The following is a 24,379-nucleotide window of genomic DNA, read 5'->3' as shown; positions in this document are numbered from 1 at the left end:
TAATTTTTCTCAATTTATTTTCAAACAATCAATTTTAAGGGGACCCCTAATCGTTGGGGGCCCCAGGCCATATCCTAGTCTGGCATAATGGGTAATCTGGCCCTGTTTATAATAAATATCAAATACTATAATATCGCGACTTTTATCGGATACGATAATCTAGCAACAACTATCCATGACTAGTAATATGGAATACGAAAATTATCGATATCGAATACGATATTATCATGAATAATTAGTAAATTTCATCTAAGTAGTGAAAATATTAACCAAAGTAAAATTTTGTTTAGTTAAATGCTTAAAAATAGTGATATATCGTGAAGTATCGATATTTCCTGTCTGTAAATTGGGAAACTGAAATTTCTGTATCACCTACTATTTGTGATATTCTTTTTTTTTTTTTAAATTTAAATATTGATTGTTAAGTGTTTGATTTGTAATAGCTCCTTGGTTATTGTGGGTGAGGATCATTTTAAAAAATGAAAGATCAATAATTAAATTTCCACTTATAAACATATATATTTTTTTGTTATGAAAAAAAATCATAAAATTACATATGATATGCACGATATTTTTAATATGATTCGGAAATTTTTTATAAATTTTAAAGTTATTATCCAAAATAGTGAATTGCCATTGGATCTAATTATTTGTCTGGGAAAAGGGGGAACTTCTTATAGCAAATATTCTGCAAAATGTTTTATTTTAATTAGTAGTTCATAGTATGAACTATTTCCATTTTAATCTAGTGAATTGAGAGTGACGATTTCTATTTTCCTTTATAAAATATGACAACTAACATTCAATTTCTTTTTCAGACACAAATTTAATTGAGAAAAATGGCTGCTCAAACCAATGGTGATCATATATCCCCAGAACAAAAACTCAGTTTAGTTACAAGAAATTTGCAAGTAAAGTCATTGGTTTCTTCCTAATTTAATATATAACTGTCAATTATAAATGTCTTTTTCTAGCTATTAAAATCTTTTTACTGTAGTCTTACACATAAGATGTTTTATTGTATGTAACACATATATAGTATGCCAGATAGACCATAGAACTTAGTGAAAAATCCTAACAAATAATTTTTTATTAAATATTATCAATAAAAACTATATCTTATAATACATAATTTGATATTGTTCTTTATCATATAGATCTGTGATTGGTTTGATTAATCTTTTTCATTTGCCCTAAATTATGTACTTATCACAATCTGATAATAAATAGTCCCTTTATGAAAATGCTGGTTTACTGTTTCACTAATGTTAATTGGCTATTATTAGTATTGGTCTTTCTATTGAGCAGACGTGATAAAACAGAAATTTCGCTAACACAGATATTTTTGGATACCTTTTTGCTAAAAACGCAGCCCCTATTTATAATATGACTTATCTACCTCCATCTATTACTTTGCACATTTATAATAATTCTATCCATTGATATATAATACAAAGAATTATCACTGATACATTTTTAATTATCACTTATAACATTTTAAATTATCACTGATTAAATACCAGCATCAAGAAAAAGCAACAATGTAATATGATATTCAGAATTATTCTAATTTTTTTCCTTCAGGTAATGATAAAGAGAAAAAGTTTTTATTTTTAAAGTTATGCTCTAATTTTGCACTCACACTATTTATTTATTTGTGCTAGAGAAATACACACCTCCTGAGACCCATAAAAAAAATTTTTCGTGTCTCTTCTACATTTTTTTTACATACATATTGCATTATAGCGAGTGGAATCACTATAAAAATAGTAAATACACAGATATAAATAAATATTTATTAATTTCAATTAGTTACCCTCGTATTCCTTTGTGAACATGTGGTAGTTATTGCTAAAGCAAATGATGGTCTTAATAAACAGTAACGTAAGTTTGAGGAAATAGTATTGTTAGTATTTATGTAAAATGTTGTAATCTTGTGATAGTAATTATTGCATAATTTTTATGTAGGAAACTTTAGGAGAAGACAAATTAAAAGAAATTCTGAAGGAACGTGATTTGAAAGTCTATTGGGGAACAGCAACTACTGGCAAGCCACATGTTGCATATTTTGTGCCTATGTCTAAAATTGCTGATTTTTTAAAAGCTGATTGTGAGGTAAAAGTAGTGTTTTAAAAAAATAAAAATAGTATTTAAATTTTTGAGTTGCTTAATTATTGTAAAATTAATCGTAACCAAATTTAAAATTCATCTCTTGTTTCTTATTTTACTTCAGTTTTGGAATAACTAAGTTGTTTAGATTTAATTTCTTCTATTTTACTTTAGTGAGTTATTTTTAGAATAAATTAGTTATTTAGAATTCTTATCTCCTATTTTACTTTATTGAGATATTTTTACAATAACTTAGTTAATTTCAATAATCACATACTGTTAGCTATTATGCAAAAAAAAAAAAGTCTTGTCCTTCCTGTAGTTCTTATTTTCTGAATGAACTATGTTGTAGTTAGCTGTCAAATATTTCTCAACTTTTAAGGTTTTCAAATTTATTACATTTATCATTTTATTCTTCCGTGAATCTTTCTATTGTACTACCTTAAAGGGAATGAATTTCTTTTGAAATGTGTAATCTTCAAGGTGGTTCATTATTCTGGGGTTTCACAAGCATACCTGCCAACTTTTACGCATTTGGCGTAAAATTTAATTCTTATATTTAAAGTGGTAGTAAATATATACTATTTTTTCTTTTATAAACTAAATTTTTAAATGATTTTCATCACCACTATTCTTAAGAAAATTAAGCATATATATTAATATGTGTTACCATCATGGTAGGCAGCTTAAGCTTTTTCAAATACAACGCATTTTTTTGCTTAAAATTGAAATTTTTATTCCATTTTAATACCACTGGGAAAAATCATAATGGAAGGGATTAAAAGTTGGCAGGTATGCACAAGGGTATACAACAAGGTACGTTCTGGGCACACTACAGGGTTTCTTTCAAAGTTATTTTTATCATGATTTTGTACCTTTGTTTTATAAATCTTTAAATTTAAATACATCAAAAGCTTATATTCATGTTTTTTTTATTGTTTTACCTTTAAATTTTTTAGCTTGTGTTTTTTCTGAAAATGTTAATCCAAAATTTACCTTACAGATTTTTTTTCTAAGTCGATAACTGTGAAATACTGCGTTTAATTGATATTTTTTCCATTTTCATGTCAGGCTTAATTTTTAATGGCATTTATAAGCTCTGTTTTTAACTCAGTTGTAAATTGGGTGAGAGCTATGCTAATATTAAAAAGTTTTTTTTTATTATTATTTTTTTTTATTTAATAGTCAAACTTTAAAATTAAAATCATTTCTATAGAATGACTAATAATAAAATTTAAGGAAAAAATATTCAAATCTGGAAAGTCAATATTAATTTTAGAAAAAGAGGAGAACTTTATTTTTTAATCTAAAAAAAAAAACTTTTTTTATTGTGGTTTTGTGCTAAATATTATCTGGGTTCACTTTGCCTTNTAAAATCATTTCTGTAGAATGACTAATAATAAAATTTAAAGAAAAAATATTCAAATCTGGAAAGTCAATATTAATTTTAGAAAAAGAGGAGAACTTTATTTTTTAATCTAAAAAAAAAAACTTTTTTTATTGTGGTTTTGTGCTAAATATTATCTGGGTTCACTTTGCCTTTGTATCTCTATATTAATTCAAATTAAATTATTTTCTTTCTTGTAGGTTACCATATTGTTTGCTGATTTGCATGCTTATCTAGATAACATGAAAGCTCCCTGGGAGTTGCTTGATCTCAGAGAAAAGTATTATGAAGCTGTGATTAAAGCTATGTTGGAATCTATAGGAGTACCCTTAGATAAACTGAAATTCATTAAAGGCTCTGATTATCAACTCAGCAGGTTAGCATGCATTTATGTCTATTTTATATATTTTTACAAATTATTAAAATATTTTTATAAATCTGTGATACCAAATACAGTGAAATTTTTATTGCTCAAAAAATGAACAACAGTCAAAAATTAGTTAGAGCGAATTTAAAATTTGAATTCTCAAAAAACTATTCCTGTTTTTTTATTTTAAAATTGTTAAAAGAGAGTTTGGAATATACCAAAGTATATATCAGATTTGAAATCTGCCTTGTTGCCTTTTTTTCTTCTTCGTTTCTTCGATAAGTTAAGAGTTCATTTTATTAAAACTTAGGTCAAGTTTGAAATCTCCCAATGTCAAAACTACACTTCTTAACAAGAAAAAGTCTTAATAACGAAAAAGAAATGAAAAGAAAAGAAATAATTAATATTTTTGAAGACAATTTTTGGCAGTGATATAAAAATAAAATTTATTAATTTCTGTTAGGAATAATAAGAGGGAATGATTAATAATTGTTATGGATCATAAAATATGTTTATTAGTGTACTTTTAACCAAATGTAAAGTAATTTAAAATTGAAAATGATTTACTTATTTATTATTAATATGAACAAGGTCTAAGTATTTTTCATTAATTTCAGTTTTAAAATACCAACTTTTGTTGCCTTGTCTGTTTTTTTATTTATTTATTATTGTTGATCATTTTGATTTTAACAAGTGAAAAGTTTTCTTCGTGTTGTTCTATGAAAAAGTAGTGTGTAGGAGGGCAATTTCAGTACAATTTTGCCTGATGTGTAATCCCTTAAAGGATTAACGATTACTAGTAATGATACAATATATGTCCTATTGCACTTACAAGCAGGATTGGAAAAAAAATTATTTTGTCAGGNAGTATATGTCCTCTAGCACTTACGAGGAGGGTTGTAAAAAAGAGAAGTCATGATTAAATTGGCTTTTTTCTTAATTTCTTTTATTCATTAAAGTCTTTGAGAGACAATTTTCAAAGTAAATTTTTAACCTGAGAAATGTATTTATGCAAATGTGCCTTACATTACTTATCTAACAGTGTTATTGTCTACTTATTTATGTGCAGTCAAAGAGGGCTTCTAAAATAAGCTCTACTATTTCAACAAGGATTACATCAGAACAAGAATTTTCTACAAGGATTTTACCAGTTAAAAGATGCTATTTTTTAAAAGTATCATTTTAAACTATGTGATTAGACTCACTGTTTAGGAAAATAGTATTTAAAATACATTTTTTTTAAATATTTTCCTATTTCATTGAATTGTGATTCTAATAATATTTTATATTGTATCTTGTTATAGCTGGTTTTAATTATATGTGATTTAGTATCTCAAATTTTTGTGAGAATACCTTAGTACATTATTTCCACTTTCTACTAATACATATTTTTAAAAAGGTTAGTTAAAATTTTAATGAACAGAATATAGAAGTAATGGAAATATAAATATTTCAATATATGTAATTTATATTCTATTCTATTATAAACTTAATATTTTGAGCTGATTTGTTAAAAATAAAATACAATTATGAGAAAACTTGAGTTTTTTCTAGTGGGTTTTCTCAGGTTGGGTAAAATCATAACAATCCTGCTCACAAGGGAAGTACACAGCTTAAAAATACCTGTTGAAGCAAAGTTGACCCGAAATTTAAGAGCATTTTTAAAAACCTTGGATAGGGTATATATTAGTTGCCTAGCTTGACTAAAATTTGCCCCATTAAAGTTTCAGTTCATTTTTAAACTAACAGAAATGATGTCCTGAGATTAGAACCAATGAGGTCCTAAGATTAAATCCCAGGTGGGAAGGTTGAATTATATCTCTAATTTTCTTTTCTGAAAGGGATTCATAACTATTTAATATTTTATTCATTTAATGAATTATTTTTTATTTTTTTATTTAGAACTTTAGAACAACTTAATAGAAATTTTAAATTTTTTTATTTAAAATATATAGATTATTGAAAAAAAATTTTTAAAATTTAATTAATAACATTTTATAATCTTTTTAAAATTACAATCTAATAAAAAATTTATTTTTTATTTAAATTGTATGGATTATTTTTAAAAAAATGTGTCATTCAAAATTTATATTAAAATTGTATAATTATTTTTTAAATAATTCCATGCATTTTAATTAAAAAATAAATATCTTTTAATTTTTTTTTTGCTTTTAAAAATTTAATTTTTTAAAAAAGAATAAATTTTAGCTAAAAAATAATAATTTATAAATTGAATAAAGCATATTAGATTGTTATCAATTTTCTTTAGAATAGAAAATTAGAAATAAAATTCAATCATCTCAACTGAGATCAGGACTCCCAACTCGAGACCTCTCTGGTAGAAGGCATCATTACACCACCATTGCACATAAGTCTGGAAGCTTTGTTAGTTTGAAAATAAATTAACTGAAACTTTAATAGGGCAGATTAGGTGACTAATTTTGTCCCTTTCCAAATTTTTCAAACATGCTCTTCAATTGAAGTTTAATTTTGTTTTGATAGGAATTTCCAAGATGTGTACTTCCCTTATATAATTTATATCATTACAGAAGCTAGTTCATAAAACCAATCTGATTTCTCTTTAATAATGTTGCTGTATGCTATAAGCTGTCTTATTTTAACTAAGCAAAGTTTATATTTTTAGAGAATATACTTTAGATGTGTACAGATTATCATCTTTAGTAACGGAGCATGATGCAAAGAAAGCTGGAGCTGAAGTTGTTAAACAAGTAGATCATCCTTTCCTAAGCAGTTTAATGTATCCAGGACTGCAAGTTAGTATACACACTTTTAATATAACATATTATTGATACAAAACTCGTATCATATTTATATTTAAAAATTACGTTGATTAAAGGGTTCTCTAAAATAATGTGCATCTACTATATATCGAGGTTATTTGTTAAACTCTATTGACACTATACGGTTTTAATAAATGCAAAGCAGATTTAAGTTTCATCAAAAACTTAAAAGAAAAATTTTTGAATTTAAACTAAAAGGCTTATTTGTTACGTGAAAATGATTTTTTTTCTATCTGTAAATGCATGAATCATGTGTAAATTGGCTGCACAATTTATTTAAGAAAGATGTAATTTTAAAAAAAAAAATTATTGCTACATTAATGATCTATTAATCATGTCATTTTCCTCTTAAATCAAATTCGATATGTTTTCTGAAAACGTGCATTGCTTACAGTTTTTAGGATTATAATTATTCTTTTGGTTCATTCCTTTTAGCATCATTTCAATCTATAATCACAAAATATTTCCTCAAATCTATGATTTTTCACTTATTTTATTATTATTTATTTATTTTTATTTTTTTTTTGAAAATTTTCTATCGAACTATTTTTTCAAAAGTATTCAAAACTAATCTAGTAAAATTTTAAATCTATGGACTGATAGTGGATGAGGTTAGGTACTGGCAATTTAGAATTTTCCATGCAGCATATTAGGGAATTAGTTAGTAATCAATTTTTAAATTTTGCAAAGTTATAAGTTTTGACATTTATACTGATAGTTTTATTTTAATGTAACATAATGTTATTTATTTAACCTACATTGTATAATTCCATATAACTTTAGTGTTTTTCAATTTCTATATTTTCTAACCAACTGAGCTGTTTCATATAATTTCATTTTCTTGTTAAAAATTTTAAAAGATTTCAATTTAAGATTAATTATGTTATTTATTATAAAATAGTATTAAATTTTGTTATTTTACTTTTTTTCTCTATGGCTGTGAAAAGCTTTCAGCAAGGCATTCTTACCTATTCTCACTTGTAAAAGTTTCGAATTTCTTGAACTGTTATTTATTACCATGTCATGAATATGATTTAATATAAGCTCTTACAAATATAACATACAGCTTATGGGAATAAAATGACCTGTTTTTTTTTTTTTTTAATGAAAGATGATAATTTTATGACATAAAATTTTACCCATTTCTTTTTGTTGTATTTTTTTAAAGCGTATCTCATTAGAAAATAATCAAAAACTTATTTTTAATGAACTATTTAGCTATAAACTATAACTAAGATCTGAATACAATAGATTCCCTTTTTTAACAGGCCTTAGATGAAGAATACCTGAAAGTAGATGCCCAGTTTGGTGGTGTTGACCAAAGAAAGATTTTCACTTTTGCTGAAAAGGTATGTTTTTTTTAACTGTTTTGCATAAAATTTACTTTAATTTTCATTTTTTGCATTAGTTTCATGTTTCAATTGTAATATTTTCAACTCTTTTAATGATATGTTTCAGTATTTACCTCAATTGGGTTATGCTAAAAGAATTCACCTCATGAATCCAATGGGTATGAATAATTTTTGAAATTCATGTTATACTTTATTTTAATGAAATGCTTGCAATAATTTCATGGTTAAATCAATAGTTTTTTTTATCTCTTTTACTTACATATCTTTTCTTTTTAAAATAACTTCTTTTTCTGTACATATCTTGAATGATTTTTATCTACCAACTGTTTGACTACTCATAATAAAAACACTTAAAAGTAAACAGTAATTTTTACATTTTTTATCTTCATAATTATTATGATTGTATCCAATTAATAATTTGATAATTTATGAAAGTTTATTAAGACCATTCACTAATTTATGAAAGTAATATGATTTTAATTAGGTGTTTTTTGTCTGTGTAATTCACAACACATCTTTATGAATTCAGTTTAGGCAATAGTTTAATCTAATGAAAAAGAGACTGAAGGAAACTCTCAATATTGGGTATGTGTTAGAGGCAAAAATTGTACAGATGTGATGAAGTCAGTAAAGTGAACCTTTTGGATTAGATGAGAATTGTAAACGTAAAATTTAAGATTCTCTTTAAAAAAAACTTTAAAAAAATTTATCTCACAACAGCTTTTTTTTGCCTTTTTTTAATAATTGCATAATATTTGTAACAAGTCTTAAATATGTGAAATTTTAAATATATTTGAAGAATTTATGCAAGTATCGGATTCATTTAATCTTAATTCAGTTAAGCTTTAAATTTTAAAACTTCAGATGCCAACCAAAAGAGCAGTTACTACATTAATAAAAACTTACTGTTAAATTTCTATCTTGTTAGTATGATCCTGTATTGAAATGAATTTTGTTTATCTATTTTTTTTTTTATGTTTATATAAAAATTATTATTGTGTTATTTGAAAGGTTTTAATAATAAATGGTCCTCCAAAGTCCCCTTTTAACTAGAAATAGCTAAATTCTTTGTCTTAATAATGTTGGGAGCCCTGAATGAGTAAACTTGTTTTGTTTTGTCAATATTGTTTGTTCTGGGGGAAAAATTGAATGAAAAAAATTGAAAATGTATACATACATTATCGATATAAAGAATGTAAATTTTTCATCATTCTCTTCTAAGAATAAACCAAAATTAATTTTAATAAATAAAAATTTATTGAATCAGTAAATTAAAATAAAGTAAAATAAGAGAAATAATTAAAGAATAATTTAAAATTTATGCAATTAAGTTTTGTTCGGATGCAAATTTTATGGTTGTCTTAACAAAAATTTATTTAACGAATTTTTCTTAAAATATTTCTGCTATCGTTTAGCTTTCTTTTCATGAATAAATAAGTTGTTTCAAGTGTGCTTTATTTTTTTGAAATTTGTTAAATTGTAGATTTGCTCTGTTATAAATGTATTACATTGTTTTAATATTAGTGCCTGGACTTACTGGTGGTAAAATGAGTTCCTCTTTAGAAGATTCAGGAATAGACTTATTGGATAATCTCTCTACTGTTAAGAAGAAGCTCAAAAAGGCATTTTGTGAACCTGGTAATTTAGAAGATAATGGAGTTCTGGCTTTTGTAAAACATGTGCTACTCTTCAAAGATGAAGGTTAAGGACTTTCCTATTGTTTTCAAATCGTTTTTAAAATTGAACATTTATTTTGAAATGTAAGATATTTGTANAAAATGTATGCATTCATTATCCATATAAAGAATGTAAATTTTTCATGATTCTCATCTAAGAATAAATCAAAATTAATTTTAATAAATCAAAATCAATAAAGTAAAATGAGAGAAATTATTAAAAAATAATTTAAGATTGAAATTTATGCAATTAAGTTTTGTTCATATGCAAATTTTTTTGGTTGTCTTAACAGAAGTTTATTTAACGAATTTTCTTAAAATATTTCTGCTATCGTTTAGCTTTCTTTTCATGAATAAATAAGTTGTTTCAATTGTGCTTTATTTTTGTGAAATTTGTTAAATTGTAGATTTGCTCTGTTATAAATGCATTACATTGTTTTAATATTAGTGCCTGGACTTACTGGTGGTAAAATGAGTTCCTCTTTAGAAGATTCAAAAATAGACTTATTAGATAATCCCTCTACTGTTAAGAAGAAGCTCAAAAAGGCATTTTGTGAACCTGGTAATTTAGAAGATAATGGAGTTCTGGCATTTGTAAAACATGTGCTACTACCCCTCTTCAAAGATGAAGGTTAAAGCCTTTTCTATTGTTTTCAAATTGTTTTTAAAATAGAACATTTATTCTGAAATGTAAGATATTTGTATATCTAATTTTTTTTTTTATCTTACTTTATATTTGCCGCTTAATTTTTTAAAAGAAACTGAAATTAAGAAAAAAAATTCTATAGTTTATATTGAATATGTAAAAAAAATAAAATACATTTTAAGATTCAGAAATTTTCAATTACTCTGAAATTCCTACTTTTTTTCCTTCTCCCACTTTCTGCTGATCACAAATGTTGAAAATTTCAACATTTGTGACAACATTTCAATTCAACATCTTGTCTTTTCAAAACCATTTTTTAGAGTGGTGTCAGAAAAACGAGTGGCTCGTTTATATAAAATGAGCTATTTATGTTTTCGCATTTTGTAACTTGGTTTATTTGTGTAAAAAGTTATTTGACAGAATGATTAAAATTTTACTAAGAGAGTTTTTGTAAGTATTACCAAGCTAAGATTTTTAATATCAAACTTAGAACTGTAATGTACGTTAAATTATTTGACAGAGTGATTAAAATTAAAATTTTACTAAGAGAGTTTTTGTAAGCATTACAAAGCTAAGATTTTTAATATCAGACTTAGAACTATAATGTTCGGTAAATTATCGATTAAGTTCAATTCCATTATTTCTTGCTCCATGTTCACCTATAATTAATTTTATGTAAAGTTATTTTAAATTTCTTTTTTTTATTTAATTTGCATTTTTTTAGATTTTGTCATTCAGAGAAATGAAGAAAATGGTGGAAACACAAATTATAAAAATTATGCCGATATAGAAGAAGACTTTAAAAATATGGTATGTATTTATGTTAAAATATGTTAATAGAGATTTTCAAAATGTTAATCACCTGCATATGTTCATCATATTTTCTTCATGTTGATTATATTGAAAATTTACGTTTTTTAGCAACTCATTACATTTACAGACCCACCGATTCAAGGGCTTTGGGCCTTAGTCTCTGGCTTTTATGTCCAATCTCTGGGCTTCTGGTCACCAATGTATTTTCAAAGTTTTTTCTTTTCTTTCGTAATTGGCATATGAATCGGATAACCTGTGCATAATTTACATACTGCTTTCGAAACTTTGGTCCAGATCAATGATTTTGTAGCTGAAGTAATTCCCATGTAGAACTTTTTTTAAATATTTTGAAATATTAAAATTAAAATATTAATATTTAATTAAAAATTGAGTAATATTCTTTCCATTTCTTTATTTTATTTTTCATAAATAATTTACACCATATCTAAAAGACTGGTATTTTATTAAATTATATTTCCATTAAATGATAAAGATAACTCTGGCTTATGTTTTTGCTGTACTGTACATATTTTCTTCTTTTTATATTTTTAGTAAATGTAGAAAGATTGAAATTTATTTAAAACGATTTTGTTGACATTTTAGAAATTTGATATCTTAGTTAAATTTTACCATTTGAAATCAATTTTACATAATTAAACAAAATACTTTATAATTTTTGTTCCTATTTCTATTTTGTTTAATTTTTTTATAACCTTTCCTAAACAATCAGGAAATCTTTTGATTTTTTTCAAAGTAAGCTTAAATTTATTTAAATTTTTTTCCTGCTCATTTGATTTAATTAATTTTTTTAGAAACTTCATCCTGGAGACTTAAAGGCTTCAGTAGAAACTTATTTAAATAGATTACTTGATCCAATTCGAAAGAAGTTTGAAGATCCAGCACTTCAAAAGCTATCTGCAACCGCCTACCCACCAATTAGTAAAAGTAAGACAGTGAATAAGAATATTTAGAAATATATTCTATCTTTACATGTATGATATAAATTTCAATGATATATTCTGTTTTAACTCTTTTTATTTGAAATTATTTTCAGATAGTCACTCTTAAAAATATGTTTTATTTTTTTTAAGTTATAATTTGATGTTCTTTTATTGATATTAGTTTTAGGTCAATAACATCAATACTACATGGTGCATAGCATTTTTAAAAAGTGCTTAAAGGTGCTTATTTTCTTTTTTTTAAAGCCCTTAAAGGTGTTATTTTTCATGGGCGTTTTTAAAAAGTGCTTCATTTTCCCTTTTTGAAAATGAGATTTTTTTTTCTTTAACCGTGTCCATTTTCACCTCGTATTATGCGAAAGCATGGTTTTTGCATTATTCTACTCAACATTATTCACAATTTATTCAACCACAATCTATTTCTGCTTACCGTCATTCCATAACGAAACGCCAATAATTTTACATGTTTGATGAAATACTTAAGAGTCCGCATGTGCATATACTGAGCTGGGTTCGGGAAGATTATTGCACTCTCGTGTGCAACTCTGCTGCATTTTGCAAGATATTCTCAATTTCAGGCTTCATTTTCCACCTTATGATGTCGAAGAGAAAAATCTCTCTATCATTTTATAATGGCTAATATAATCAAGAAAAGAGTTCTTTGTCAGAAACTAGTTATTTTATTATAATCATGCAGAGCCTTTAAAAATTATTTTGCATTTTTTAGTGTATATAGTGCTTAAAAATATTTTTTGAGTGATTAAAAAGTACTTAAAAGGTGCTTATTTTTTGTTGAAAGATTTGGCTATGCACCCTGTACTAATTTTTAACTCTTATGGTCATTGTTACTTTTTTTTATTTCATTAAATTTGTGTTTTAAATTTAATAATTTTTATTTTAGGTAATAAAAATTTGATACATTTGTTTTCTTAGTAAATAATCTTTTTCCAAAAGCTAATAAATCATTGACTGAATTGAATTTTTCTAGATGAAATTACTTTTAAAATAATAGTGTGATTAAAAAACATTTTTTATGTAAGACTTTTTTTAGTGCTATTAATTTAGTTTCAGTATTGCATAAATAGTAAATCTAGTATAACAGTAGGATCTGTTTAATCTCTAGTTTAAAACTAAATATAATATCTGCAACATATAGGATAAAAGAAATAAATTAGGTCATATTACTTTCATGTAATCTTAAATAGTAATAGTAGTCATGTAATCTTAAATAGGCTGTAGTACTTGGCTTTTCTATTTTTATTTCATAGTTTTATTTTTATAGTTCATTTTTTCTATATCACCCTGTCTGTTTTAATTTATTTTTCTAGACATCTAGATCAATTTAATTTTGTTAATTTAGATACATGTAAAATTTAATTCAATATTTGGATACGTTATGAAATACTGAACTAAAATTTTATTTTTGAACAAGACTTTTGAAATTGAACAAATTTTATATATTAAATTTGTTTTTAATGAACTTTTAATTTTCTTAAACTATTGATATGAAATACTGTATACAGTATTTTATATCATATGTGTACAGTTGTATACAGTTTTCTAATGAATATTTAATTTAAAATTTTTATTTTCTCATCTGTTAAATTTGAGTCCTTATTTTTACCACATTCAATGTTGTAATTTTTGTTCCAATAAATAATTAACCAAAACTGATTTGTCTAAAACAGACATTTTCTTCAAAATCACAACTAATTTACACTGAAAAGTTTAATTTTTTGCGGAAAGAAAATGGATGTTTATTTGCATTGGTTTTTGAATACATCTTAATACCCATTCACATTCCTGTAATTTCAATGATTTTATTGCGTTATAATTTTTTTCAAATTTAGGTCAGTTGGTCAGTTTTATTTAACCATTGCAATTAATATCAGATTTATTTTCTTACATATATATTTCATGCATTTTTAAATAAGCCTTTAAAGAAAGTCAAGTTTTTAATTCACCCTCATTTGATAGTATAAAAGTTATTTAATATATTTCACATTAAAAATAAAAGAATGCATTTAAATAACAATAAAAGACAGTCTTTTACAAAGATTTAATTACCTGTAAGATAATACCTAATGGCTTTCTTCAAAGCATGCTAACTATATTTTGCACACTTAAAAGAGGAGAACTTTTGCACGTTTAGCGTGAGATTTTCAAAAATGTTGATATCTGATCTGATTTTATATCTGTTATGTTTTTTATTCATGCTTGCAGAAATGAAAAAAGGTATATATTTCTTTGTATTATTTAGTTTGAATATTTTAAATGTAATTTATTTTATGTGTAATATTTTTTCTGTATGCTTTCAGAAGGAAAAATTGTCACCGCTGATACCCCTATTTCCCCTGCAAGACTAGACATGCGAGTAGGAAAAATAGTTGAAATTCAAAAGGTTTGTAATAAAAATGTTTTTTCTTGAAATAATAAATGCATAAATAATCAATTCGTTTATGGCATGACTATGGCGTTCTTATCATTTTTAGGATTAATTTAATTAGTCAGATTGTTATAAAACCTTTAGATAAGAATTGTTTTGTATCTTTTTTTCCTTTTTACCTGTTAATATTGACCATTGTGCATTAGATCTTGCACATTATTTTTAATCTGTTGGGCTGAGTTTTCTTTCATAAGTAAACATAAGTCAAATGGCCCTAAGAACCCCAGGCCTTGAGCAATTACACCCTACGTACCCTCCATCTGTAACAATATTTTTAACTATTAGCTAAGGTAAACCCAGGGCTAAAGAGAATAGAAGGGCTGGTTCACTCCTTTGAAGTAACTCTTGCCGCGCCAATCCTCTGATTTTCTCTAGTGACGTCACTTTGGCGCNAGAAAAAGTCTAACTTATTTTTACAAAGAGAAAGATGCAAAGTTATCATAATATCTTTGCGTGCGATCTTCCGAGATCTGTGGACACAGCGACGTCATGAAGTGGGAAATCGTAGCTTCAGCTCTAAGAGCGGAGTGAACTAGCCCTTCTATTCTCTTTAGCCCTGGGTAAACCTAGATAACATTTAAAAAAAATTTTAAGAAATTCCAATGCCTAGATTTGATTATTTGATGCTTTCTTTATGATTATTCTTTTTAATTTTTCCAAATTTCAAGGTGTTAGTATTTACCAATTCAGCACCTTTAATGGGTTTTACCCTTTAGCATACATCTGTTTTTCTGCATCGTTTGAACGTATTATGGTCCAATGTAGAAAAAAATTTGGCTATTCTTTGCTCTATTAAACATTCTGTCTTCCGAATACAGCAATGTGTAAAAGTTGATATACTGCCTTTACAAGAATATCTAATGTTCAATCGAATAAGTTAATTTAGAGTTTAATTGATTTCCAATAACCAGTTGACTATTATAAAAAAGACTGTTTATTAATAATCGACAATGCTTGAATGACATCAGACTATGTTCGATAAAGTTCACGCTAATAGTTAGTAAAATTGAAATTGACCAACCTTTAAGCTATGTGTAAAAAAAAAAAGAATTGTGCAACTTGTGTGAAATTCATTTATTTATAAAAAAAATTTCTCTTCATAGCATCCTGATGCTGATAGTTTATATGTATCGAAAGTAGATTTAGGTGAATCTTCAGGTCCTAGAACTGTTGTGAGTGGGTTAGCAAAGCTAATACCTCTAGAAGATTTAAAAGATAAATCTGTTGTAGCCTTATGCAATTTAAAACCAGCAAAAATGAGAGGAATTGAATCACAGGCCATGATTCTTTGTGCTTCTCGGTAAGTTTATTAATATTCTTTTATTCATTTTTGCAATTTTTTTTCCTTTAATGTAACTAAACTTTCAAATCAAACACAGTGAAACTTGTCTAAGTTGACCACTTGTGATGCATTGTTCTAGTGGTCAACTTGTAGAGGGTAGAGTTTTATTTCATGTAATTTTTTATGTGTGTTACGTAACATTAATATACATATGTAATACTCATGTAATATTTATGTATAAGTATTTATATAATGCATACATAATCTATATATATTATATATTTCATCTTATGTGTATAGTTGTATTATGCTACTAGTCAAAATTAAATGTAATTAAATTTTCAGTAACATAACTATTTAATTTTATTAAACAAATACTCTATATATCTTATGAAATGAGATTAATTACCAGTATAATTACAATGTTACATAAATTTAATATTAAACTCATTATTTAACCAAAAACAAATTTGCATATTTTGTTAGTAATGTATGCTTGGATTTTATTATGAATAATTTCTTAAAATATCAGTACAAAAAACCTATATGCTATTAGAAAATTCCAAAATATTATTATTTCAGTTAAAATTTATGTTAGATGTACTTTATTGCTCTTACTAAAGCCCTTTTTTTTCCTATAGTCACCTAACAAGCTTTAAAGTTAGCTTTTATTATTTTATATATTCAGAAAATTTCATGAAATAATGGCAGAGAAAATTTTCTTTTAATGTTTATTTTCCAATGAACTTACAAAAGGTTTAGAACAGCATTCAATAAGACTCCCAGAGAAATTTCAGTAGTCTTGTTACGAAGGTTTTGCTCTATTTTATTAAGTAAGATAAAGTCAATTGCTAGTAATAGTGGTTAAGTTAAACATGTAGTCAACTTACAAGTGTGGTAAGCTTCACAGGTTTTCATTGTAACACGAACAAATGAATTAAATGTCATGCCCTGAGCCAAGAAAGGAAATATTTATATTCAAAAATCTAGCATTTATTTGTTAGTTGAATACCCCGAGAAAAAGTCTTGACCCAAAATGGTTACCAAGTTTTTAAATTATTTAGATGGATGTTTTCTGTAAAACTTATAGTATATAGAAAAGCTATAATTCACTACACAATCTATGGAAATTGCATTGATGACAAAACTTTTTTTTTCTTATTCACTTCTTGACTAGTACTCTAGTAACTCAAGTAAAAAATAAAGTTTAGTATATAAAACCATATTTGATTTATTTGAACCATTTAGAAAATCTTGAGAAATAATTTTCAGTGTTTTATTTAAGTGCATAACATTAACTTATTGTTCTTTTAAACTAGAACTAATTTGATTTAGTTACATACATAGTTTTCACTGAGTTATTTTATGTAAACTATATTTTTACCCAGCTTTTAACATGATTAACTTAAAGCCCATAATAAGTTTTGTTGTCAATTAATGGCCTAAAATATATAAAATAAAGTTAATGAAAACTAACAGAAACTGTGGCTTCCTGAAATGTCAGAACTGACTGAAGTACCACTTATGATCTTCCAACCTGCTAGCACCATGGTTAAGTCACCCCTGTGGTATGAACCTTGTACTAGTTTTGTAATGTAGTGTTAAAAATTTTTGAATTGTGTCGTTAGATTATTTGCAGCAGCATTATTTCAAAGAGGAGCAAGAATCAAATATGTGTGTATTAATGCCTGATTAAGTATTACTACATTAGTAGCTTATTTTTGTGTCTCTATCAATAAAACAGATGACTAGTTAGAGTTTATTCATATCAGTGAACCTTTTTCAATTAATGTGCCAGTTAAATCACAATTCATTATTTTCTGGTGTCCAGTGTGCAACTTGTTATGTTTCTTCATGCACATTTAAATTTGAACCACAAGTTTTATGAATCCTTGTTCTTTTTCAGTAATTAAAGACAGGGGTGATTGTGAGCCCAAGTCAAAATTCCGGAAAATTTCTTGAGTGAAAAAAAAAAAGTTTAAATCGAAAAAAATTTAAACAAGGTTTTTTCCTTTTTCTCAATATTTCTTAGTTTACTTAAATTAAATTTAAAATTTTACACATGCCTATGATGACCAGGAGAAGTAATTGCAATTTACAAATATGTCTTTCTTTCTTGAGTTCATGATTATAATAACTATTTACTGATAAAAAATTAATATTAATCTTGAATATAAGCTTATAAGGTAGCTCGCCTTACAAACAAAGAAAACTGTGTTTTTAAGTTTCACCTTTGAAAATTTGATTTCCGAAAACTTTTGTAATCAATGATTTTTTTTAGACATCTGAACCTTCGATCTCCGGAAACTTCCGGATCACGGTTAGCGAAAAATCCGGATTTTTTCCCAGAGCACAATCAGCCCTGAAAAGTGGTAATTTCATCTAAAATTTAATAAATCTTCAAACAATTTTATCCAAAATGTTATTATTCATAAGAAGTTCACCATATTAAGATTCAATTTCATGTAAAAACCTGAAAAACTGGCAATTATTTAGAACATTTGTAAATAAGAATTGAGTCTCACGATTTTAATTATATCAAACGAAACCTTTTAAAATGATTTCATGGTGCCCAGGCTCACGTTTCTAAATGCACCTTTAATGGCCGCCAGTCTTAGAAGGTTTTCATTTTATTAGTAAATGTGAGTGTATAATTTTAATTTTTGTACTTGCTGCATGCCACAAAAAAAAATATTTTGTACCACCTCATGACATACATGCCACAGGTTTGCCATCTTTGACCTATAACAGTTTATGTCCTGTTTACTGCAAATTAGTTCTTGGTCTAAATAAATGTTTACTGTGATATGTTTACAAAATTAGAAGATTTGATAATATAATTATCCACTCATTAAATGTTTTTCCAGAGAAGAACCAAGAGAAGTTGAAACACTAATTCCACCTGAGGGGAGCAAGCCAGGAGATCGAGTGTTTGTAGATGGCTATGAAAACTCTCAACCAGATGAGCAGTTAAATCCAAAGAAGAAAGTTTGGGAAACCTTACAAGTTAGTGATAGATCTCATTAATAGATCCTTCATGTTTGCCTCAATGTAGCATAATCAGGGGTTTTCCAGACATTTTGTGAAAGGTCCGTTTTTCGTGAAATTGTGAAAAAATTACTCACATTCTTTCAACCAGGGTCTGCTTTTATGAATTTGTGCAAATAGGGTCCGTTATTGCAAAAAAAAAACTTTTTCAAGGAGTTTTTAAATTGTAAAGATATACAAGATTATGCTCAACACTGTAAAATTATAATTAAAAAAATTAAATTTTAAAAAATAAACAACAATTGCTGCTTCTAAATTAGAGATGCAACATACAAATATTTGGTATTTAGCCTATACTGCTGAACGCAGAATATTAATTTCGGACGAATAATGGAAGAATCGTCTGCCGAAGACAAAACTTAATTCGTTTACATCCATCTTTCTTGTTTTCTGCCCTGGAAAGGGTTTATTCGATTAACAAAATAATAATGAAGATAAACAAATTTGTGAAGGGTCCGATTAAAAGAAAAATCATTTTGTGAAGGGTCCGTTTTTAAGTTAAAATATTTTGTGAAGGGTCCATTTTTATGAAAAGATATTTTGTGAAGGGTCCGTTAACGGACCCAAATTTCTTCTAAACAGACCCCTGATAATAGTTTACGCTAGTATTTTTTTTTATCCTATGAGCTATTTATTAAAGTTTATTGTTCTCATATTAACATTTAAATTGAAATAAAAAAGTTTTGAATTGGTATAGGTGATATCATGTTGCTACCATACTAAAAAAAATAGCTCAATTAAAATTGTTGCTTATTACATGTGAGAATTTTTTTTCTTACATGTAATGAGCTAATAAGTTATCTTTCTTTTGTGCAAAAGCTAATACATTATGCAGAAAAATCTTGATTGGCTAAATCTTTTTCAATAAAGACTTACCATGCATCACAGGTGAAAAAAATGTTATGTTTAGTTACAAATAACAGTTTTTTATATTTATAAGAAATATTATTTCTGATATGATCATATTGTCTCTATTTTGATTTATTTATCTATTTTTCTGAAAATTGACTTTTATATTTACGAGTCTTTTGATTTAAAAACTTGTTTTTTGACCAGAGCTTGCTGTTAATTCAAAGTTTTAATATGCTAGAACAGTGATTCTCAACCACTGTGCCGCGACACTTTTGTGTGCCGCCAAATATTGGAAATGATGCAATAAAAATTTTAATGCTTATTTTATTACGAGTAAAGCTTAAATTTAAAAAAAGTGTGTATATATATATATACTTTTCATAATTTTTCCACCCTTTAAATGCATGAACATCTTTGTCGGTGATTGTCTTGTCTCAGACAATCTTAAAATTAGTTAGAATAAGAAGGAAGTGTTTAAATTGTCTTTAACAATTTTAAATAATGTTGGAAATTATAGATAGGAAATTTAATGACTATTAAAATTACTAATTAATAAAGGAAAGCAAGCTAAATATTAACTTTCAAACGGAAATGAAAACTAATCATTGAAGTAAGCTATGCAATAAATAGTTATAAAAACAAATTAATAAAGGATAGCTAACAATTAATAATTAGCAAAAATACTAGTTTACAGGAAATCACGAAAAAATAAGAATTAATGTAAAAAAACGAACAGATAATAACTATAGAAAACAAGCTAACATTTAATAACTAGCAAAACATAAATAACTGTTACTAACTAACAAAAAAATAAATAACTGTTACTAACTAACAAAAAATTAGTCGGAAGAAATAATTAATCCCTTAATAAACGTGGTTTTGTAGTACATATTTTATTTCACATTCAAAGTTATGATCACAAACTATTTAACACAGTGTATTATAGGTAAGTAAACAACTTTTAAACTAATGTTTTTTATTGTGTGCCGTCAAATTTCGAAATCGTTAAAAGTATGCCGCCACAAAAAAAAGGTTGAGAATCACTGTGCTAGAAACTTAAATTATGGCTAGTATGAGCATGTATTTGGTATTATACAGTGTTATTTACAGTTGTATTTTTTTACATTTTAGCCTGATTTTCGCACTTCAAGTGACTGCACAGCTGAATGGCAAGGGAATCCTATGATCACATCCTGTGGGACAATCAAATGTAGCTTAATGAAAGGAGCACCCATCAAATAATAATAAAAGCTCCATCCATTTGACTCTCTAATGTGATAAATTATGTATTTTCAACTTTAAAGAATACTTTCTTTTCCAGTATTGTGAAGTTAATTCACCAATAGTTACTCTATTAAAGCTCCTTAATTTATCCTCTGTAGTCTGGTTTTAATGAACTCTGCAATGTTCCAATGATTTGTATGCCACACAAATCATCACCATTTTTATTTATATACTAACTTAATGCTTTGTATATTTTTATGGATTTTGCTTTTAAATAAAATTTAATTTTAAAGAGTTTATTGATTTATACATGATTAAAATGGTCATACACAAATTGGTTTCAAGTTCTAACATGCTAACTTAGCAAAGATAAAGCAATTTTTTTTCTAGAACTAGAACTATAATCAAAAAACTTACATTAAGCTTGTTACTAAGAAATTCCATTAAACCTCTTAATATACTTTATAAAAATACTTGAACAAAAACTGTACTTTATAAACATTTATATCTCTTTATCTATTTGATAGATTTAAAATTATATCGCGAAAATTATGTAATAAACTTGAATTAGTTTTATTTTTTAGCATTGAAACTGCAATTGATAAAATCTCGCTCTGAGGTTGCTTTAGAACTGTATTCGGTTACAATCATATACAGTCAAACCTTAATATCTCACATTCGAAGGGAGATCAAAAATAAAAAATTTCTGTTCTCAAAACTCTCATGTTATCAATAGTAGAATTTAAAAAAAAAAAATTTGAGATTCAATTGTTATTTGCTTGAAAGAAGAAGAAAAGAGAATATTTTATGAATGATAATTTCTAAGACCAGATTTTTCAAGTTTTCTCTGCTGTAAATGGGTAACTTTCAAAGCACTCACAACAAATAATGCTTCTCTGTTTGTGATATTTGATGACAACTCATTAAATATCTTTCTTACTTCAATAGAAAGTATAAATGACTCCGAGACATCTTTTCTAGCCCTCATTTACTATTTTGTTAAAAACCCCTCCCACTCTAGAAGAACAAAAAGGTAAGTGGGACCAGGTATGAGATTCTTCCTCAAATCTTTGATATTATATACATATACATAACCAAGCTACTAGAAACATTCTATCATGCCTTTTTCAAAGTCTATCAAAGCTGATCTTAAGATTCATTAAAATTATCGTAAGATTAAAATTGAGGTCAGGTACTTTTCAATGCCACTTATTTGGGGATAATTCACTCATTTTGAGAATTAAACTAATCTTTATATGGTAAGTTTTACTTCCTAACTGTTTCATATTTACAAAATTTTAATTTTATACATTTCAACTTCAATTAAAACTTATATTACTAAAATATCAAGATCACACTAACATATCAATATATAAGTTTTCAATCACTATATTTTCAACACATAGGTGTAGTGCCAGGGGGGCAGTGTCCCCCAAAATTTTCCTCAACTTCAGAATTTTACTACTTTTTTAAACTCCAAAAGCTACGCCAACTATATTTTAATTTATATATAATTGAACGAGAATATTTTATGTATTTGATAATTTATGCTAGTATTTATTAATAAGTTTAAAAATATTTCAACAATTACTAAGAGTTTGTATAAATTAAAATATATGGTGTTCAGAAACAAAATGGAGATACAAATCTCTTGTTGATGTTATATTTTCAAGTTTAGTGAAAAATATATTTAAAACTATGTTTAGCTCATTATGTTACTGAAATAACTAATACTGATTAATGAATAACCAAAGCAATTCTAACAATATTTTTGTTCACATAATTAAAAAATTTTATAAGATCAAAATCTTATTTTAACAATTCAGGGCTGGTGTCAAGCTAACTTTGCTCTGACCCTATGGCTCTCGTTATTTGAAGAAATTTAATGACTACATAAGTTTCAGATTGATAAATATATGTTAACATTCTAGTATAATAGCAGGTCTTGCATGAGTTACATCAGATAATCACCGTTTTATTGTGCTTAAGTTCAACAAATAAAATAAAAGAATTTATTATTTTAAAATTATATTTTTAATGCATTTTAAAATAACAAAACAATAAAAAAAATTCAAATACTTTAAAGGCATTGCTTTCAAAGACAACTTTATTATGCAACGGGGAAAAATTCTTAACAATAGTTTTATGAACTTTTTTTATATTGAAAAAATAAAGCTGGATTTAAATAAAAATATTTATTTTGAGGTATAGGTCTAGAATGCTCTTTATTTAACAATACATATACAGTAGAAAGTTTGATAACTGGTATTATTAGGACAAAAATAAGTCTCTAAGATATAAAAAAAATTCAATAAATGAATGAACAATAACATTTTGTTATTGGTTAAATGATATAAAATTGACATTAACCCATTTTTGGCCAAAGGTGCGGAAACATACAGATTCATTAAATATTTTTTTATTTTTCTGCTATTCTCAAGGCTTCTGAAGACATCAATAAAATATTAGTAATTCAATTTAAGAAATTTTCTAACTATGCCTAGTTTTTTAAAAACTGAAATGATTATTTGTAAATTTCTTATTCAGATTTACGATTAAACAGATGCTTCATGATGGATTAAAGTTTAAGTGCTCTAAATAAAATAAAGGAAATGTCATGAAAAAAACTAGTGTTGAATGATAACTAAATGATTTAATCAATGGTGCATATAAAAATTTCTTATTTTTTATAAACGAAATTTTATTTTATCTTTATAAATGTAATTTAAGCATATTTTAATGAAAATTCCACATTTTATAAAACTTTTATACTTGACCTAAAATAGGTTAGTAAAATAAAATATTTTAAAAAAAGTAAGCACATAAGTTAAATTTTATCTTTCATAAATAAAGAGATTAATCTGTTGTTTTACAGGTGTTTCTTTCAAATATAAGTATTTTCATAGTTTATTCTCCACAACAACTCTAAGTTTTTTCATTAAAGCTGTATTAACGTTTGTATATCCAAATGTCTGTCCAGGCCGAATTTACTACCGTTTAGCGGTACCTTCACAAATTCAACTTTAGGAAAAACGGTAGTTTCACAAATTCAATTTTAGGAAATACTTTTTCCTAAAATTTTATTGAAAATTAATAAATTAATTTTATTGAAAATTGATTAATTGAAATTTAAATCCCTTAAGAAACGATAAATCCATATTTTTGTGTTGATTTTTTAATATAATTTTTAATTTTTCACTAATTATGTCTAAATTTTCACAAAATAGGTACTTCTCAGAAAAACCTAGACAGATCCCTGATATCCTAAACACAGGAAGAGAAAAAATATTTTCCTCTATATATAAAATTTTTGCTATAAATCACTAACATTAAATGAAAAAAAAAAGGGTTCTTTTTGAAAGAATGGGTTAATATTGATGATTGTAAATAAGTGTCTAGAAAATAGAGGTCGAGATA

The 24,379-nt window shown here is 25.8% G+C and overlaps 1 protein-coding gene across 3 annotated transcripts in view; it reads left to right on the top strand.

Moving 5' to 3' along the window:
- Window positions 1-21,259, top strand: part of LOC107455226 (Tyrosyl-tRNA synthetase) — a 35,668-nt gene extending 14,409 nt beyond the window's left edge. For 2 of the 3 annotated variants that reach the window (XM_043045746.2, XM_071184762.1), the window contains exons 2-14: window positions 819-911; window positions 1,969-2,115; window positions 3,697-3,872; window positions 6,508-6,637; window positions 7,933-8,013; window positions 8,123-8,174; window positions 10,141-10,323; window positions 11,063-11,148; window positions 11,964-12,096; window positions 14,429-14,511; window positions 15,660-15,856; window positions 18,706-18,844; window positions 20,870-21,259. In XM_043045746.2, coding sequence (XP_042901680.1) covers window positions 840-911; window positions 1,969-2,115; window positions 3,697-3,872; window positions 6,508-6,637; window positions 7,933-8,013; window positions 8,123-8,174; window positions 10,141-10,323; window positions 11,063-11,148; window positions 11,964-12,096; window positions 14,429-14,511; window positions 15,660-15,856; window positions 18,706-18,844; window positions 20,870-20,980 — 1,590 coding nt within the window. In that variant the 5' untranslated portion in view covers window positions 819-839 and the 3' untranslated portion in view covers window positions 20,981-21,259. The remainder of the gene's footprint in view (window positions 1-818; window positions 912-1,968; window positions 2,116-3,696; window positions 3,873-6,507; window positions 6,638-7,932; window positions 8,014-8,122; window positions 8,175-10,140; window positions 10,324-11,062; window positions 11,149-11,963; window positions 12,097-14,428; window positions 14,512-15,659; window positions 15,857-18,705; window positions 18,845-20,869) is intronic. The other variant, XM_043045745.2, reaches the window with a different exon arrangement.
- Window positions 21,260-24,379: the final 3,120 nt, after the last annotated feature.

The sequence above is a fragment of the Parasteatoda tepidariorum genome, chromosome 9 (genome assembly GCF_043381705.1).
Source record: "Parasteatoda tepidariorum isolate YZ-2023 chromosome 9, CAS_Ptep_4.0, whole genome shotgun sequence".
NCBI lineage: Eukaryota > Metazoa > Arthropoda > Arachnida > Araneae > Theridiidae > Parasteatoda > Parasteatoda tepidariorum.
Note: the sequence above shows the minus strand (reverse complement) of the source record. Positions and strands in the feature narration are given on the sequence as shown.